This window comes from Gopherus evgoodei, chromosome 3, assembly GCF_007399415.2.
Source record: "Gopherus evgoodei ecotype Sinaloan lineage chromosome 3, rGopEvg1_v1.p, whole genome shotgun sequence".
Classification (NCBI taxonomy): Eukaryota; Metazoa; Chordata; order Testudines; family Testudinidae; genus Gopherus; species Gopherus evgoodei.
The window spans coordinates 217,879,240-217,898,502 of record NC_044324.1 but is presented as its reverse complement, the minus strand read 5'-3'; the positions used below and the strand labels follow the sequence as shown (position 1 = coordinate 217,898,502).

At 47.9% G+C, this 19,263-nt stretch overlaps 2 protein-coding genes across 3 annotated transcripts in view; one reads left to right on the top strand and one right to left on the bottom strand.

The window, feature by feature from the left end:
* The window catches only part of BANF2 (barrier to autointegration factor 2), a 53,395-nt gene extending 38,385 nt beyond the window's left edge, over positions 1-15,010 (bottom strand). The window contains exon 1 of the mRNA XM_030558084.1: positions 14,901-15,010. The gene's annotated coding sequence lies outside the window, so the exon portion shown is untranslated. The remainder of the gene's footprint in view (positions 1-14,900) is intronic.
* RRBP1 (ribosome binding protein 1) overlaps positions 1-19,263 on the top strand; it is a 58,502-nt gene that overhangs the window by 17,841 nt on the left and 21,398 nt on the right. For both annotated transcript variants that reach the window (XM_030558081.1, XM_030558080.1), the window contains exons 3-10: positions 6,075-6,220; positions 7,509-7,631; positions 10,218-10,370; positions 11,175-11,293; positions 13,062-13,215; positions 17,095-17,233; positions 18,405-18,592; positions 18,782-18,819. In XM_030558081.1, coding sequence (XP_030413941.1) covers positions 6,075-6,220; positions 7,509-7,631; positions 10,218-10,370; positions 11,175-11,293; positions 13,062-13,215; positions 17,095-17,233; positions 18,405-18,592; positions 18,782-18,819 — 1,060 coding nt within the window. The remainder of the gene's footprint in view (positions 1-6,074; positions 6,221-7,508; positions 7,632-10,217; positions 10,371-11,174; positions 11,294-13,061; positions 13,216-17,094; positions 17,234-18,404; positions 18,593-18,781; positions 18,820-19,263) is intronic.

Sequence of the window (19,263 nt, the reverse complement as noted above, 5' to 3'; positions counted from 1 at the left end):
TTTCTTCAGCTAGCTTTTGCTGTAACCCTATCATGTACAGATGTGGTAAGGCTGGACTACTTCCCATTCTCCTCCTCTTCCACTCCCCCAAAATCTTCCTGTGAAATGGATTTTGCCCAAAGCATATTTCCACTTCAGAATGCCAGGTGCAGCTGAAGCATGGAGCCGTTCATCTCCAAAGACCAATGCTTCTGAAAGCTGGTTCCATATGAGAAGTGTGTGGCTACTGCAAAGCCGGTGCCTGCTAAGAGGTCCCATTTTGGAGACCAGAATGTAGCTTGTGTGACTCCCAATAAATATGGGACCTGATCTGAAGTCAAGGGGGAAGACTCCCACTGACTTGCAAAACTGCCTCCTAAACCTAGCAGCCCTGTAGTTGGTGTGCCATATAGTGACATCTTGGGATAGAAGGAGCAGCTGGTTCACGACCTTTCCTCAAAGCTGAGAATGGTGCTCTGGCTACTGTCAGCAGTTGAGTGTTTTTACTTGGCGTAAATAGCTACACTGAGCTGCCCATATCTGGACACTGTGTAACCTTCAAGGTGTACGTTGTGGATCTACCTCCTTTAGAGAAGAGAGAGCAAAACTGGCATGTGACGGATCAGGACTTCGGGGCTCGGAAGCAGGAAGTGCACTAGCTTTTGTACTGCTATCCCTTTGATCTCTGACTGTGGACAAAGACCCAGTGAATTGCTGTCTCCATTAACTCAATGGGAGTCTTGCCATTGACTTGAACTAGGGCCATGTGTGTAGTGCATTTCTGCCCCCTTCTTCCTTACCCATGAGTTCCAACCGAACCTGAGCATAAGTTAGCATGCATCTAGGTCCTTTATTGTTAGAACAGTGAGACAACGAAAGGTGCAACTTCCATCGACACCTGCAAACGTCAAATGTAGGGGGTAGGCCTAAAGCCAGCCCTGTCATCCTGCAGGAGAAGCAAACTCCCAAGTTTCAAACTCGGATTAGCGTTACTGTGTGTTTGTGCTGCTGAATGTCCGTGTAGGTTTGAAAAGTTCTTGGCTGCTTAGCATAAAGTATTTAATGCCTAAACAAAAACACAGTTCATCTGGTATTAAGCTTTTAGTCCACGTTGCTCATTTTTGGAGGGCTATAACGTTTCAGGAATCATAGACTATCGGGGTTGGAAGGCACCTCAGGAGATCATCTAGTCCAACCCCCTGCTCAAAGCAGGACCAATCCCCAGATAAATTTTTGCCCTAAATCCCTTAATGACCCCCTCAAGGATTGAACTTACAACTGTGGGTTTAGCAGGCTAATGCTGAAACCACTGAGCTATCTCTCCCCCCCTCATCTGGCTATTTTGAAACCTCTCCACACCTCTCCATAGCGTCAGGGCCCCTATCTAAAAACAGACAGCTAGAATCCGTTTATTTGGGTGGGAGGCGGGGGGGACTACCAGTGACTGTCCATCCTCGTTCTCCTCATGTCCCAAGAAAATGCAGATTTTGGGTTGTGCTTTTCCCCTGCCTTAAAACTGAAAATGGAACAAAACCAATATTTGAAGCTCCGGCTGCTTGCTAGAAGTAATAGCAACTAGTAAGAGGATCCAAACGAAGAGGAGATGGACACCTTTCTTCCCCACGCCTTGTTGAAGAAGAATTCTGCCCGGTTCCAACTAGACGTGACCCAGACAGTGAAAGAGTTGGAAGTGGCCAGAGGCTCACTGACTGCTGCCTCGTTGGCTGTGAAGCAAAGTAGGGAGGATCGAGAACTGTCCCTTCTTTCACTTCTCTCAGTGCAATGGTAAGACCAGGTGTACGGGCTTTGGGCTGTTCAGTCCGAGCCAGACGAGTTTTTGATTATTTGTAGTTAAACTCAAAGCTGAGAGGGGGAAATGGAAGGAGGGTGGTCCCGTGGTAGTGTACTAGCCTAAGATTTAAGACTTGGGTTCAAATCTCTGCTCTGCCACAGTGTTCTTGTATAACCTTGGGCAATTCACTTAATCCTGGTCTGGCTGCGGCTCTCCTAAGGTGGGTGGCCTGCTGATTTCTCTGCTCCTGGTGGGGCTGGGTTCTCCTGAGCGCTGCTCTCTGCCCCGAGGGGTATCTCTGAAGCAGCCCTGCTTCTTGCCAGGGACGCCCCTCTTGCCCCAGCTGCGCTGAACTCCGACAGGAGGGCTCACAGGAAAGAGCGTGGCCAGGATGGAGAAGATCAGCTCCTGCCAGTGCTTGGGCAGCTCATGCTTCAGGAGCAAGAGGAGAGAAGTGCAGGGAACGGCTAGGCCAGACTGGCCTGGGTAGTGCCCATTCTCTAGCTGCTTCCCATCCTCTCTCCCCACCATTGTCAACACTTGTCCCCTCCTGCTCACATTCTGCCCCCATTGTCTGGTCTCAGTCCCGATCTGTTTAACCCTGCCCCTGTGGTAGGGCTTCCACCTCTGAAGTACCAAACCAGGGGCATGATCTGAGCCCCTAAAGAGGGGTAGCTGGTAGCACCGGGCAGATCTCAGGGTGTGAGGCCTTTGAGGTGCAGGAGGTCAGATCACAACGGTCCCTTCTGGCCTTTAAAGTCTGAGTCTGAGATTTCCCAGGACAGTGGCCTCAAAAAAGGGACGAGTCTGGTGGCAGCCCTACCCTGCAGGCAGCTCTGTGGCCTGCTTTGCCCTCCCCCACTCCCCTATTACCCATCTGGGCCCAACACTACTTTTTCATTGGGATGGGTGGGGGAGGAAGAAAGCTCCTCCCCCGTACACTGATCTGGGCTGGGACTCCCTGGGGCAAGGGGTCTCCTGGACTGGCTGGGGCTGATTTTGGGGGCTGTGGTGGGTTGTAGAGCCTGCTCCCAGACCAACAATCCCTTTCTTGTTCCTCCATCTCCCACCCTCACTGCTGAGTGGAAGGGGAAGGGCAGGCTCCCTGCTCCCCTATCTTCTCGAGTCCTTGCTAGGCTGCGGGCGGCCGCATGAGCCAGCTGGTGGCAGCCCAGTTTCTCTTCCCCCTCCCCACCAGGAGAAAAGCGGTCCCCTCAGGTGAACTAGTCCTCCGGCTTAAAGCACCAGGAAATGCAGGGAAGGGAGTAAAGTTTGGAGCCTCTTGCGTCTAGGCCGCCACTGGGGAGCTGTGCCTGGTGTCTCAGAGACCTCAGTGACATGGGTAGTTGGCCTCGTCCCACGAACACGTGTCCCTGTCGTACCAACTAGCATTCCTACTGGCGTGCCCACAGAAATCCTGTTGCCCTCACTTAAATCCTGCTTACCTCTCAACCCCAGAGTATGGTAACTGCATGTGCTTTGTTCTGGCCTGGCAAATATATGGCTGAAGCTAACTTTCGCTTTTTGTGTCAGGTGCCTGGTTGATTTAGGTTATGAGACACCATGTTTGCATGATTTCAAACAGCCACTGTTCACCTTCTCTGTAGGCTTGAGATGAGATTGTGCCTGGCACGAGGCTCACCCTTTGGCAAGAGTTCTCCAGAGCACTTGGCATGCAGTTACTGTAGTTCTGCAGTCCCTCTTATAAAAGGCTTCTGGGCTGTGACATAATTTTGCTGCTATTTAACACTTCGATCCCAAGCTGTTTGCTGCCATGCTCCTGTATAAAGAAACCGTCTCGAATCCTTTTCCAGCAAGGCTAGTGGTGGTGGTCTAATGCTTAGAGAAAGCGCTTAGTTTGATAAAACTACATAAACAAAATATCAAGCCAAAAACCCTTTGGTCTGTCTGCTAAAGCTTAAGGTCAGACTCCGCTTGCTTGCCAGATGTGTTCGTCGCTTGCGCTTGCGAATGAAGTGAATGCAGACAAAGTTCAACAAGTCAACTCTTTATCTGGGTGTGTGTTTGGTGGGGGCACAGTACTGTAGCAGCAAATTGAAGCAATAAACAGGGCCTCGTCTAGTCCGTGGTGCTTCTTGTGGCACTAACCCTGCTTGAGTCAGCAGTGGGACTGAACCCAGGAACTAAAACCGAAGGACCAATGCGGTTAATGGAAGCCGTCTGAGACCCCACCATTTTAATGGGGAACAGGCGCTCTGTGGATGGACGGGAGCCATATTTCCCCTAGTGGCGATGACGTGCACTCCAGAATCTAGTCCTCCTGGTTGTAGTGAGCTTTGGAAATGTGAATGGAGTCTCAGCCTGTGTGGTGATGCAAGATATGAACTGCCTCATCTTAATGGGTCGGAAACCTAAAGCAACAGGCTGAGGTTCATTCGCACAGGGAAGTCGAGTGGAAGAGCTATTCCAGAATAGGAATGTGTCTGTGGGGAGTTATTCCGGAATAGCTATGGTGCTGTGCTTTACATTTCATCCTATCTTGTTCTGGAATAACTTCCCATGTATAGACAGTCTGTGAGGCACACACTGAAACCACGGGGGCAACATCACATGTGATCGCTAACAGTGTGGCTCCAATGCTGACTGTATTATTCATTATCCCAGTTAATCCGCTGAAAACCTCCATTCCTAAACTGGTATGAAATTGCTGCAGGACTTTAGAACTAGATTTATGCAGAATACAAGAGGCCTTGGCCATAACTGGTTATCTTAATTTGTCTCAAGTCCAAATCAATAAACCACGATTTTCTCCACCCCCTGAACCATCGTTCTCAAACTTTTCAGACTACTGCACCCCTTTCAGGAGGCTGATTTGTCTTGCATACCCCATATTTCACCTAATTTAAAAACTACTTGCTTACAAAATCAGATATAAAAATACAGAAGTTTCACAGCACACTGTTACTGGAAAAGTGCTAACTTTCTCATTTTTATCTATCATTATATATAAAAAATGGATTGGATTATAAATATTGTACTTACATTTCAGTGTATAGTATATAGAGGAGCAGTATAAACAACTCATTGGCTGTATGAAATTTTAGTTTGTCTAGTGCTTTTTCTGTAGCCTGTTGTAAAACTAGGCAAATCTCTGGATGAGCTGATGTACCCCCTGGAAGACCTCTGCATACCCATGTACCCCTGGTTGAGAACCGCTGCTAAACTAATCATAGATCTGTCACAACAGTATTATACAACTTGTTGCAGTACTACAGAAACTGCTGTCTCTGGAGGTGATGCCACTCCAGAATCTGAATCTTGAGAACTGGCATTTTTTCACAGCTGTGTAGTTCTCCTCCATCTATGCTTTGTCTGAAGAATCTTGCACCAGTAATTACTGGAGATGATCCCATTTTTGTGAACTTCCCACGCTCTGGAAAATCAGACTGTATCTGCAAACGACCCACGTAGGCTCACCACTCAACTATGTGCAGACTAGCTGAAGATGCTGAGTTCCTGAAGGGTTCGAAATGATTAGGCTGTATTAGAATCCCAGAGCTGGAGTGTGGAACTAAAACTAATCTAGATTGGGTGTGTCCGAAATTCATTCAACTGTAGTCTATTAAACATCACTTTATAAAGTTGTGGTCTGTGAGGTTTTAACTAGGTCAGCGGTTCTCAAACTTCATTGCCGTTCTGACAACAAAAATTACTACATGACCCCAGGACGGGGACCAAATCTTGAGCCCACCTGATCCCCACCACTCCGGGAGGTGAGGGGGTAAGCCAAAGTTCAAGCCCCACCACCTTGCTCCAGCAAGTCTAACACTAGCCCTGGCGACCCCATTAAAGCAGGGGTACGATCCACTTTGGGGTCCCAACCCACAGTTTGAGAACCCCGGAACTAGGTAAATGTGTTAGTAAGAAAGAAGACAATACACCAAAGATGACTCTTACTCTTGGTGCTATAAGATAATATATGTGGTATCTGAATAGTCTCGTGAACCAGTTCAGCTGTATGTTGAGAACTGCATGTGCTGTCAAAGTCTTCCTCATTACTAATTTTGCACTACAACCTGAAGTGATATTTTTTTTAATTTAAAAAAAAATCTTTTAGTTAAACCCATGCAGAAGGCTGCTGCATGGAGACTGGTTTAACTTAAGTCAGTTTAGAAACAGTTTCAGCTAGTGAAATAAGAGGCTCTTAAACCAAAACAAGTGTGTTTGCATAGGGAGTTGCACCAGTTCGACTAAATCAGTACAAATATGCATGTGAGAACCCCCTAGTGTCCGGCTGGGGAGAATTCAATGATTTATGTGAATCTCGCTTTTCTCTCTCTAGTTCCTACAGATGCTGATGGCCCCCTCTACCTCCCATACAAGACCCTGGTTTCCACCATTAGCAGCATGGTTTTCAGCGAGGGAGAGGCTCAGCAGCTCATTGAGATCCTGACTGATAAAGCAGACGTTCAGGACACCTGGCATACGGTACCATAACTCTAGCTACAAAGCTCAATTGCTGATTTCCGAATAACGAAGGGAGACCCAACATTAACCACGTGGTGTCGTTCGTCTCTGCCTTAAATTGTTGGTACATGTTACATTCAGATGCATTGTAGAATGCCACCAGAAGATGGCGGGGGCCGCATCTGCTCCTGGTCTAAGGAATGGAGCTGTGGATCTGTTCCCTGCTCTTCAGATATAACATACTTGCCTTGCATGAGTGTAAATAAGTTTTGCAGAACTCTCCCCAAAGCACCCATCCGGTCCATAAACGTAATCAAGGAAGCTCTGACTTCCAGGGTTATGTAGTGCCAAGGCCTGCTTGTTATGCCTCGGGCGTCAGAAGCCTTGTGAGAACTCCCGCATTGGCATACATACCTCACGGGACTGAGATGATAGGATTTTGTTTCTTGGCACGCTGTGGCACTGAACAGTCCTCGGAGGTAGAACTACTAATCTCTCTAGACCCTGCCACTCCACTGAGAGCGAATCCCAGCATTGCATGCAGAGATTAAAGGCAAACTCCATCGGTTTGAGGTCAGCTGGGGGAGAATGCTGTGCAAGGGGAGGCAGTGCAGCTTACTGGACAGGACACTGGACTGGGATTCAGGAATTCTGGACGCTCTTCCCAGCTCTACAGCTGCTTTGCTGGGTGATGCTGGGCAAGTCACTTCCCCTGTCTGTGTCCCCATCTGCAAAATGGGGATAATGCTCTTGACCTCCTTTGTAAAGTGCCTTGAGATCTATTGGTGAAAAGTGCTACATCAGCACTAGGTTTTATTAATGCTTGCCTTGCAGTGTCTTGGTGCCAGCAATTCTAAAGTCCTTCTGTGGTGCATCCCCTTAAAATACAGTGTGTGCCCAGGGCTGTCTAGATCTCCTCTTACCTGCTGGTGATATCAGCAGAGTTCTGCGAGCCGAAGATCTGGTTGTTGCTTGACTGTTCAGTGTGGCTGTCCAACTGACAAGCCTTCTGGAAGGTGGGGACATGCTGGGTTGTCATACTAGCCTTCAATCCCATGCCAGGCACTCCATTTGTTGCCCTCTGCAGTGGGAAATGCCCTTCCCCCATGTGATGAGGTTAAGCTAGGGTTGGCTAGAAACCACCTTCTGCATGCTCTGTCCACCCAAGTGTTTGCATTCTTACTGAGTTTGCTTCCCTGCTGTTGCACTTGGCAGTTTAGGCACAAATTCCTGCTAATCTTTCCTATCCTGACGGAAGAAGAGATTACGAGGTGGGGTGCACAAATAACATGTGATCTCTGCTTCGCAGGCGACTCAGAAAGGGGACCCGGTTACTACTCTGAAACGTCAGTTGGAAGAGAAAGAAAAGCAACTTGCTACTGAACAAGAGGATGCATCTGCTGCCAAAAACAAACTGAGGGAGCTGACTAAGGTGAGGACAGTGTGGTCTCCTGCATTCCCTGTAGCCTGGACTGCTCACATCGGCTTTAGCCTGAATGATGGAGGAAGATGAAGAAAGTGTCTCTCTGACATAGAATCATAGAATATCAGGGCTGGAAGGGACCTCAGGAGGTATCTAGTCCAACCCCCTGCTCAAAGCAGGACCAATTTCCAACTAAATCATCCCAGCCAGGGCTTTGTCAAGCCTGACCTTAAAAACCTCTAAGGAAGGAGATTCCACCCAGGGCCGGCTCCAGGCCCCAGCACGCCAAGCGCACGCTTGGGGTGGCATGCCGTGGGGGGCGCTCTGCTGCTTGCCGGGAGGGCGGCAGGCGGCTCCGGTGGATCTCCCGCAGGCGTGCCTGCGCAGGGTCCGCTGGTCCCACGGCTCCAGTGGAGCAGCTGCAGGCACGTCTGCAGGAGATCCACCGGAGCTGCGGGACTGGCAAGCGGCAGAGCGCCCCCCACGGCGTGCTGCTGTGCTTGGAGCAGCAAAATGGCTAGAGCCAGCCCTGATTCCACCACCTCCCTGGGTAACACATTCCAGTGCTTCACCACTCTTTGAGTGAAAAAGTTTTTCCTAATATCCAACCTAAACCTCCCCCACTGCAACTTGAGACCATTACTCCTTGTTCTCTCATCTGCTACCACTGAGAACAGTCTAGATCCATCCACTTTGGAACCCCCTTTCCGGTAGTTGAAAGCAGCTATCAAATCCCCCCTCATTCTTCTCTTCTGCAGCCTAAACAATCCCAGTTCCCTCAGCCTCTCCTCATAAGTCATGTGCTCCAGCCCCCTAATCATTTTTGTTGCCCTCCGCTGGACTCTTTCCAATTTTTCCACATCCTTCTTGTAGTGCAGGGCCCAAAACTGGACACAGTACTCCAGATGAGGCCTCACCAATGTCGAATAGAGGGGAATGATCACATCCCTCGATCTGCTGGCAATGCCCCTACTTATACAGCCCAAAATGCCATTAGCCTTCTTGGCAACAAGGGCACATTGTTGACTCATATCCAGCTTCTCATCCACTGTAACCCCTAGGTCCTTTTCTGCAGAACTGCTGCCTAGCCATTCGGTCCCTAGTCTGTAACAGTGCATGGGATTCTTCCATCCGAAGTGCCAGACTCTGCACTTGTCCTTGTTGACATGCTCCCCTGCTGCCAGTATTTCTCAGTGGGCTCTCAAATCTAGCTGTCTGCCATGTAAAATTCTTCAGAGAGCTCATTTCTGGTGTGACACTGATTCTATACAAGGCACGTTTACGATCTGAACTGTGGTAGCACCTAGGGATCGTACTAGGTGTTGTATGAACAGAGAAGAAAAAGACAGTCCCTGTGCAAAAGAGCTCACCCATGGAAGTCTGTGTCACATGCTCACAGGGCGGTGGCTATCCAGAAAAACACCTTCTGCAAAATTCCAACAAATGTTTTTGCGTTCTTTGTTTGGGGGAAAATTCTGCACAGTTTAATGGGTCCGAGGCAGCTTCGCGCATGTTCAGTGTAAAACTACCGACCATGTCCTTGCTCTCCTTCACTGGCAGGACGATGCTTTTTAAATCCAAATGAGTTGTACAGTATAACCATACGAATTTTGTTTCTGAGCCTTCCTCCAGAATCCAGCCAAAATCTAAAATCCTAGTGTTGACTTTTAATGCAAATATTTTCTGAGACTGTGCAGTCAATGAGGGCCAGAACAGGTCAAAACTAGTCACCTGTCCTAAGCTCCTGGATTCGCTGTGTAATAGCAAGGTGGGTTATTGGCCATAAGGGGGAGAAGAGTGGAAAGAACCAAACTCATCTGTATCGACCCTAATCATAGAGATTCTTCTCCTCCTCTTGCAAATAATGAACGTGAAAATTGCAGTGTAGTGTCTTCATTAGAGCCCGAGATGGGTGGTACTCTGACGACACGTTAGCTTCTCTGCCTCCTTGCACTCTGGAACCAAACTTCAACTCGTCCTGCTCTAATTAAAGCTGAAAGCCAATAAGCAAGTCCTTACACCTCCTGTTCAGGCCAAGCCATGATCTGGACCTGATTTAATAAGTGGTGTGTGTGAGACTCCAGAAATTACACAGAGCAACAATTCTCCTCTCTTTTGTTGTCCTTCATTATCCACCCATCCTGCAAATATTCTCTAATCCCGTCCTAGCTGGTGTCACAAATCTGCTTGTGACCCGTGCGAGTTAATGGAGCAGAATAGTGCAATGGGACAGCGAAACTAAAGAACAGTGGTGCCGCCTTCTGGTGTGGCTTCCTCGCTTGGACACGTGTGTGTAATAGAAAGGTTATTGATCTGGAGAAACTCTAGGGTGTCTTACTCCTTTCCCTTAGCTGACCTCATGTTGAACTAGAGCGGCTACGGCACTCAAAACAGCATTCGGAAACAAACAAACATAAGGTTTTGTTGGAGTTGAATAATTCAGATCAACGGTGCCGGCTAATGCTGTGTTAGCATGGGATTGGATGGATGTCCTCTGGCTATAAAATTGCTGAATGCTTAAATGTTTTAGATTGTGAGGTGTCTCTTTTTTAAAAAAAAGTTGCTGAGAATTAAAAGCATCTCCTCTTCTTGAAGGAGCTTGCAGCTGAGAAGGCCAAGACAGTCGCTGTCGAAACCAAGTTGAAAGAGCAGCTGTTGGCACGTGAACAAGAGATTACTGCCGTGCAAGCTCGTATGCAGGCTAGTTACCAGGATCACGTGAACGAAACCCAGCAGTTGCAAGGAAAGGTAGGAGACGCATTTATGCTTCAAAACACAGACTCTCTACTAGACTTAATCCTGCACTCTGGCAGCACTGGGAGCAGAGATTGGTTTGCAGGGCTTAGTTTCCTTGGAGATATAAGGTAAACTTCATTCAAAACCCCAAAGGGACCCCCAACTCCACCTGCTTTGGCATGGCTGAAGCTATGACCACGGGCTTTAACATCTGAGTACTTCCCACTGCTGTACTTCTCAGGAAATACCACTGGAGTTCCCTCTTGGAGTTTAGGATTAATGGATCTTAAGGCTAGAATGGAACAAAGTAACTTTATAAACACTTCTGAAGCTGTAGAAAGTGGCATCCCATTTCCTCCCCACCCCCAAAATACCTTTCCAAACTTACTTAATTGGGGTAGGAGGAGAGGTGAAAGGATCTCACAGGAACTGCCTAAGATTTAGATCTTGTTACAGAAGTTCTCCTATTCAATGGCTTCTTGGGGGGGGGGTGTATGTGTGGGTGGGGGGTAGATCTCCTCCCCCCTTTCTCAAATGCTTTGTTTTGGGCTCTGCATTTGGTTATAACCAATATGGTAAAAGATGTAATAAAAAGGGAGGACCCTTTAAGAGGGCAAGGGATTTGGGGGCAGAGGGGCCCATCTGTGGAAAGCCAGGCTTTTGTTACAGTGTACAAGTAGGGGAAAAAAATCATGGTTTCTGTGGGTGACTTAAATAAAGGAAAATTATTGCTGTAGTTTGGGCTCAGCATGGTGGGCTCCGGAGCCTGCGCGCCATGGGAGGCGTCCCCGTGTACTGATGTCCTTGCTCTTCCAGATTCGGACTCTTCAAGAACAGCTTGAGAACGGCCCCAGCACGCAGCTAGCTCGCTTGCAGCAGGAGAACTCGATCCTGCGGGATGCTCTGAACCAAGCCACGAGCCAGACGGAGAGCAAGTAAGAAACCTGTGTTTTGGTGAATACACGGACGTGAGCTGCAGACATGGGTCGTCTAGGGGAGCTTTACTACACTGTCTTCCTCCCTTCCAAAAGTCCAACCTGCCAACCACCATAGGGCACATCCAGTGCCTATGAAAGTTAGGCAGCTCCAAGCTTCCTCATTTCTCTGCCAGTTAGAGCTGGTTGCAAGCTTTCTGTTGAATCATCTCTCTTTTGAAATCAGTTGTGTTTTTTTTGATGACTCCGTTTTCTTGAGGAAAAGTGTCTGTGTTGTCTGAAGAAAACGTGGGTGTTTTCGAGGGGGGCACTTGGAGTGTTAAGTCAATGTTTTCTGCTGGAAAAGCACATGGTCACTATGGTGCTTTATGGGAGTTAGAGTTCAGGTGCCCCTATTCATGCACAGCCGTCCCTTGATAGGAAGTGAAATTGACACCCAGGCACTGTAGTCTGACTGCAGAGCATGGCTGATAGAAGACAGTATGAGAATGAGGTACCCAAACTACAACTTCCAGGAGGCACCAGGGCAGTGCTCTAGGGTGGTGGTTTGTTTTTGTTTTTTTGTTTTCCTTCCCATTAAACCCCTTCAGTCTTCTGTGGGTGGGAACCCATTCTCCAGCCAGCATTATTACTGATGTATTTCCAAATGCTGGCCTTCCCGCACCCCATCATTCTACTTCTGGAGCAGACTGCTAATTCACACTGAATTATGGGGCAGTTAAATTGTGATGTAAATGATAGAACTCCTTCGCCCCATCTAACCAGGGCTGGAATTAAGCCCAACTCTGTAACACTCAGCACTGAAATATCATTTTCTGAAGTACAGTAAAATTCAAAATTCAGTTTAGCTGCCACCTGTGAAGATTAACACACTCCTGACTCATGTATTGTGATGGGGCTCTTTGTGTTTGAGGGGTTCAGAATATTTGGTGATTAAACTTGGATCATGTTTCTAGCTTTATAGTTTCATAGAGTTCAAGTCCAGAAGGGACCACTAGATTGGTAAACCATAGGTGTCTTGGTTAGTGCACGTAAATTATAGTGTTCAGTTTCACTCTTTGCAGTGTCTATCTAACCTAGATCTAAACTACCCTGGTTAATTATCCACCTTGATTTAAAATAACCTTGCATAAGTGATTGATGGAAAATATTGTACTTCCTAATTGGGTTTTAAAAAAAACTCCAATTTTTTTTGGCTGTGGAATAAGAGAAAAGGAAGAGTAACAATAGGGAAACAAGAACTAGCCAGTGCATATTAAACAAATCTCTTATTTTAAAGAGATCATTGACGATTTAGTTTTTATATAAAAGCTTTAAAGTAATTGTTGACTCAACTCCAAATGCATAGAGAACTTCCTTTTTATGTCCGGAAGCATAAATCCTCAGATTTTTACATCCTAAGAATGAAACTCCCATCTCTTGCAAAGGTGATTTAACTTCACTGTGACTTTTCTTGCTAAAGTGGTTCTCTCCCAAGAAGGAGATTACACATTTGGGGAAGCAGGAAAATGACCTGTCTCTAAATAGTTGCATCTTAAGTAATGCATTAAAATATGTTTCAAATGTACAGGGGCACTGGAACAATATGTATAGTGGGGGTGCTGAGAGCCACTGAACCAATCTATAAACCCTGTTTAGAATGGAAACCACTTCAAGCCAGGGGGTGCGGCCGCAGCTCTACTTCCAGTACCTATGCAAGTGTAGGATTGAGGCTGAGCTGGAATAGTATGAGTCTAATCAGAAATGTAACTGATCTCCGTCGGTCCAGGCAAAATGCGGAATTAGCCAAGCTGCGGCAGGAGTGCAGTAAACTAATGAAAGAGCTGTCTGAAAAATCGGAGACGCTTCATCAGGAGGAGCAACAGAAAAAGAACCTGGAGATAAAGGCTGCTGCATATGAAAAACAAATCAACCAACTCCAGGTCAGCACTGTGCCAACAAACCACTGTTTTGTTTTTCTGCTAGTCATGTGGCTTTCTTCTCCGAAGTATCTACATTTATTGTAGCCACTGCTTAAACAGAGGAAAGGCGGTCTTGTAGTTAGGCATCGGACTGGGACTCTGGAGATCTGGCTGTTTGATCTTAAGCAAGTCATGTAAAGCTTGATGCCTCCGTTTCTCCTCTGTAAAATGGGGATAAAACGTAGGCGAATGATGGCGTGGTCTGTTACGAACTGAAGCTGTTTCTTGCTGTCTGTGCAGCATGCGGCACAACAGGGTCCTAATTAAGCTGTGGAGCAGTGGGTGCTATTCCAGTTAGAGCTGGGGGAGGGAGTTTTTTGATGAAATATCTTTCTGTCAAAATACTGATTAGCCAAAATGGAAGCTTTGCGGGAAAGGGTGGTGGGCTTGATGAATTGTTTCCCCTGGGGGGGAGTGACAGTCCAAACGTTGTTCCATTTTGACCTTTTAGAAATGAAATATTTCTGGTTCAGAGCAGTGGGTTTGAAATTTTAAGCTAATTGGTTTAAAAAAAAATTGGCCAAAAGCAAAACAAAAATACTTCTCTGAAATGATGATTCTGGATTTTCAGCTCATGAAAATTGCTGACTTTTTATTCTTCCTCCTGGTCACAGTTCTGGACCGAAACATTTTTTTCCCCCACAGCAGGTTTGTGTGGGGCTGGGAACAGTTTCCTGCCCAGCTGTAATGGCCAAACAAGCAGCTAATAAGGTGGAATATTTAGACTGTGAATTGGTAAAGGCTTCTTGATAAGGAAGAGTATTGTCTCAGGCCTATTTCTTGCTGAAAAATCAACCTCTTCACACCCCTTCCCCTCCCCCTCATAGTAGCCTGTAGCTCAGACTTACAAGATGGGCCTATTGCATCACTGACAAACTCAAAGGGTAGTACAAAGCATAACATGTGGGGTGGGGATCTGCATTTAAAAACAAATTCCTCGGGACACCAAAAATGCAGTTGATGATGATAAACCTAGGGTTGATTTGATAGGCCTTAACACCACGTAGCCGGGCCCGTTTCTATTCTGATGGAAACTGGTGGTCAAACTGACCGTTGGCCGCATTCACCCCCTGCAGCTTCTTCCCTGTCCCAGAGAGTGTCAGTTGCCACCAGCAAGACAAGCCTAGCCTGACATGAGGTCAAACCAACTAAAAATACTATTTGTGTAATGGGGGGATTAACAGTGAGTGCTGCTGAAGATACCTGATGCTGGTCAGAAGTCATCTGGCACATTAGTGCTGTCCTCACACCAGACTGCCATACCAGTGATTTCTCCTATTCTTGTATCCCACCTCAGACAGGGGCTGGCACAAGATGCCTCAGGGGAAGATTGAAGAATCCTGCATAAGCAATTGGGAGATAATCTGCCCCCAGGGAAAATTCCCTCCTGACCCCCAGTACTCCAGATGCTGGTGCTCGCCCTGGAGCATGAGGGTTTACAATCCTGCCTAAGCTCTTGTTTGGCTTTTAAAATAACTCTGCGTATTCTCAGCCATATAAATGTGCAACCCAACTGTGCCACTGCCAAGTGCCGCTGCAGCACAGAGCGGGTCAAAGTGACACATGACTGGGGCGCCATAGAACAATGATTTGCCATCTGCTTGATAACAGGAGCATCATAAAAATAGTTCCACTGTGAAACTTACCAGCAACGTGCCTCTCGTGTGAGGGGGTTCATGATATGAAACGAACCAGAATGCTCTCACAACAGGGACTTTGCACTCTCTCTCTCTCAACCTCTGCTCTGTCTGAGCTTGTTTACCTGCAGATAGGTGAGAAAACTGCTTTTGCATTACTGATGAGGAATGTTTTCCTGTAGACTGGATTTTTAGTAGCTTGTTTTGTTGCCACTTGGGAGGCTCTTAAACACTATAGCGCTGGGTGTCAATATAAGCCGTGGATACGTGGTGTGTAGCGTATGGACCTTAACTTTAAACCTACAACCTTAATATTGCTCTGCTATAAACTCCCTCCTCTCTACTGAGATATGGTTTTATGTCTTTGATAGCTCCCAATTCAGAACAGGCTACTCCCAATATGCATTAGTACATGTACAAAGCATGCGCACTTCTGTTGAACTGTGCGCTTACCCGGCTGCAATAAGATTGAATGGAACTGGGGAATGGGTCAAGTCTCAGGAGGGAGCTCCTTTGTAGTGGCCACAGGGGCTCAGGCATGCAAGCTTGAGGGCCACGTGGCTACCAGACAAACACAGATCTCTTGACACGTAACACTGGCCTCTCTGCATGATCTGCAACTCAGCCTACCTGCTGCATCCTTTAATATTAACAAAACAATGAGCACCTGGCTGAAATATTTCCAAGTGAATCATCTCTGTATCACCATGTTGCCTTAATTAGGGTATCTTTATAGGGAAAGAGAGCTAGTTGTGACCATGGCTGGTATGTAGATATGTTGTGTGTGTATGTAGATCCTGTCTTGGAGATTGAGTCAGTCTCAAGTGACTTAGGAACTTTTAAGTGTTGCCCAGTATCTGAGCTAAGTTTGTGTGGTTGCACCATGTTGTCATCCCTCTGAAAAGCTTTCAGTTTCAGATATGTACTTTTAAAATCTGCCTCCCTGCCGGCAGCTGGAGGAACAGGACAGATGGAAGGGAATGTTGGCCACAGATCGCCATAACTTTATCCTCCCTGGGGTTTCTCGTCGGAAAGGGGGTAGGGGAGGAGAAATGAAGAGTTTCTCTTTTAGCGTGATCATCGCATTGTTTGCTCTTGTGCCTCCATGAAGGGCCGGCCAGTGCACGCTCTTCTCTTGCCACTTCTTGATGTGGAAGGATTGCATCAAACCACACAGAAAAATCCACTGAGCCGAACACACTCAACCATAATAACATATCGAGTACCTCTATTCCTAGCCAGCTGAATTCTATAGCTGCGTGTGCCACTGGCAAGCAAAATAAGCAGGACTTCCTTACCATGGGGAGCAAATGCCCTTCCCCTGGGAACCCTGCCCCCTGAAGGGGTGAGAACGGGCAGCAAAAACACAGTAACTGCGGGGCCTGGGTAAAGCATGAGACGGTGGTACCAAAATAGACGGATCCTAGGCTAGGAAGGCTCTGGCCAGTCCCTCGAATTGTTCCCAGCACAGGAATGCAGGGCGGAGATTTCAGCATGGACCATGCTCCCTACCCCACTGGCTAGGTAAGCAGCAGTGTCCTGTGCCAGCTGGAGCTTTGGGCTTGACTTTAAAGGTGGCTCACCCCAGTGGTTCATCACCCCCAGGCAATGTAAAGGCTGGAGGGGTGACGCCCCCAGAGAGACACATTGCTTCAGAATGAGAATTCCCCTCACTGAAAAAAAACGCTCATTCAAAAGAAGCAAACATTTCTGATCACTCCATTGAGAATCTTCCCAACAGGAAACATTCTTCAATAAGACTTTTTTTGGACCAGCCCTAAATATCAGATGCGCAAACTGGGCACACCTGACATGCACGTGGAATTTCCCTGGTCGTGCATGAATAGCTGGATGCACTTGCATCCCTAGCTATCCGGCTTGTGACATGCTGGAAATTGTAGGTCCGCTTCAAAAATCTCATCCTAGGAATATACAGTAACAAGCATGGTCCAAAACTGGGGAATGGGGTGGGGGCGGTATACACAGAACGACGTTGCTGTCACCTTAGGGAAGAAGGAGGCCGCTGACAGGTTCGTGTACCTCCAATCCAGGCACCGTGCCTGCGGACACTTCCTGCCTGGATAATGCTGCGGGAAGACTGGGTTTCAAACCCCGGCTTACAGACCGGGCTTGAACTGGCAGACGTGCAGTGGGGCTGCTCTCTCTAGCACTCTCACTTTTGATTTTTCTCTCCTTCATGCAGACTTCTCAAAAAGAAACTGAGGCAACACTGCAGAAAAGGCTGGATGAAGTAAGTGAGGAGCTCCGCAAATCCCAGACCAGCTACAAGAACCTGCTGGCGGAGGCGGAGAAGGCGAAGGACCAGCAGCAGAGCATTGCTGGTGAGAGGACTCTGCCTGGACGCCCAGGGTGCGCGCATGCTCTGACCTGGAGCTCAAACAGGGCCCTTAAGCTGTGGTCTTAGCCTCGCAAATGCTATCGCATTTCTTTCTGAAGCTGAACAGGGCAGGCCTCTGTGTCTGAGTTTCGGTGGCTGGCCCAGCGGGAGTGGGGAAAATCCAAGGGTGATCGTTTGGGGGCCTGTGGGTGCTGCTGGTGAAGTGCTGAGAGCAGGAGTGGGGAGAATTGGGCTCTTGTGGGGAGCTCGGGTAGGGTGTCCAGAGAGGGGCAGCTGCACTAGCGATGACGAATACGTGAGAAGACGGGAGGTTCCCAATTTTAGCCTCTCTGAGGCTCCGTCCTGCCTGGCCGAAGGTGTTGCGCTAAGGGTCTGAATCTCAGAGCTGAAGTGCTGGTGAAGTCGCTGCTTTATGTGAAGTGCTGCGGCGCAGTCACAGTTATACTCCTGCCTCGGGGTGGCAGTTGGGTGACTCAGCTGCCTGCATGTTGAGGTCTGCATGTAAGTCCGGATCTCCGACATGCCTCTCCTCTACCTGCAGCCTGTGCCATTTAGCTGGCACAGGTTTTGGTATGGTAGATCCTCCACTCCCCCTTGCACTAGAGGACAACAAGCGTGTGCTCCCTGCTGTATCACGCACAAGGACTTGCAGGTTAAAGCCAATACTTGGGGTGTGGTTTTTGGCCAACCATATTGTCAAAAATCCATCACTCTCTCACTGAAGTGAGAGCTACAATCAAACACGAGCATTCTTCCGGGTGAGCCTGCAAATAACCATCCGTGGTGGCTGATCTCTCTGAACGTGTTCTTTCCCTGTCTGCCCAGAGCCAGTAACAGTCCTTTGTGGCTGATCTCTCTGCTTGTGTTCTTTCCCTGTCTGCCCAGGACCAGTAACCATCCGTGGTGGCTGATATCTCTCTCGCGTGTTCTTTCCCTGTCTGCCCGGAGCCAGTAACCGTCCATGGTGGCTGATCTCTCTGCGCGTGTTCTTTCCCTGTCTGCCCAGGACCTTGCTGTCTGAAACATGCTCATGATCCAAAGCCCTGTCATCTGTAGGGCTACCTTTAGCTCCAGGTGCCTGCGTTCTCTCTGCCTCTTTGAATTTGTACACTGCTAACTTGTCTCTTTCTGCTCTACCCACCGTCCTCTGGCAGAGTCTGAAGCCAAGCTGCTGTCCTATGAAGCAGAGGTGAAAAGTAAATCGGAGGAGCTGAGCAGCCTGAAAGTGAAGCTGCTAGAAGCCAGCTCTGAAAATGAGCAGCTCGCGGAGAGGATCAAATCCATCGAAGCTCTCCTGGAGGCAGGCCGTGCGAAGGAAGTGGAGAAAGACGCAGACTTGCAGGTCAGAGGCTTTGCTAACATCCTAGCACCATGGTGGTGGTCCCTACATCTGAAGGGGAAAGCAGGCCTGGGATGAAGGGTGACTTATGCTTATGGTGCATGCAATGCTATACTGGAGATGGGGCCGGGGGGCTGTCCTGCCCTGTGTTTCTAATGCATGTAGTAAAGGCAACCTCTGTCTAACTTTCAGGCAGCTAATCAAGCAGAAATGAGCCAGCTGCAGCTAAGGTAAGACTGATGAATGTACTGATGTGCTAAAAGGCTGCAACAAAGGAATATGGGCTGGGATCCCATGAGCTGTTCATGTGCTGACGTTACTGGGGCACGGTCTCCAGTTTGCTGCCACTAGAAGGCACAGTTACATCTAATTGACTTCTGGCAGGTGTAGACCGTGGAAATGTTGCGTCAAATGCTGGCCTATAACAACGGCTGGTCCATTTTGAAGTGACGCTTTTTGCAAATGCACATACAGCTGAAGACCTCCGGTGCCTTTTAGAGCTGACTGCATTGTAGTTCTGTAAAAGCTTCCTGTTCTTGAGAGATGCTGAAGTAGAGGCCAATTTCGTGTCAATCAAAATGAAGTTTGCCTGCCAATCAGAGCAACTTCTCAATACCCTCTTTAAACCCCCCCCCCCCCAACAAATGGATTGCAGACTTCCCGAAAATAAATAG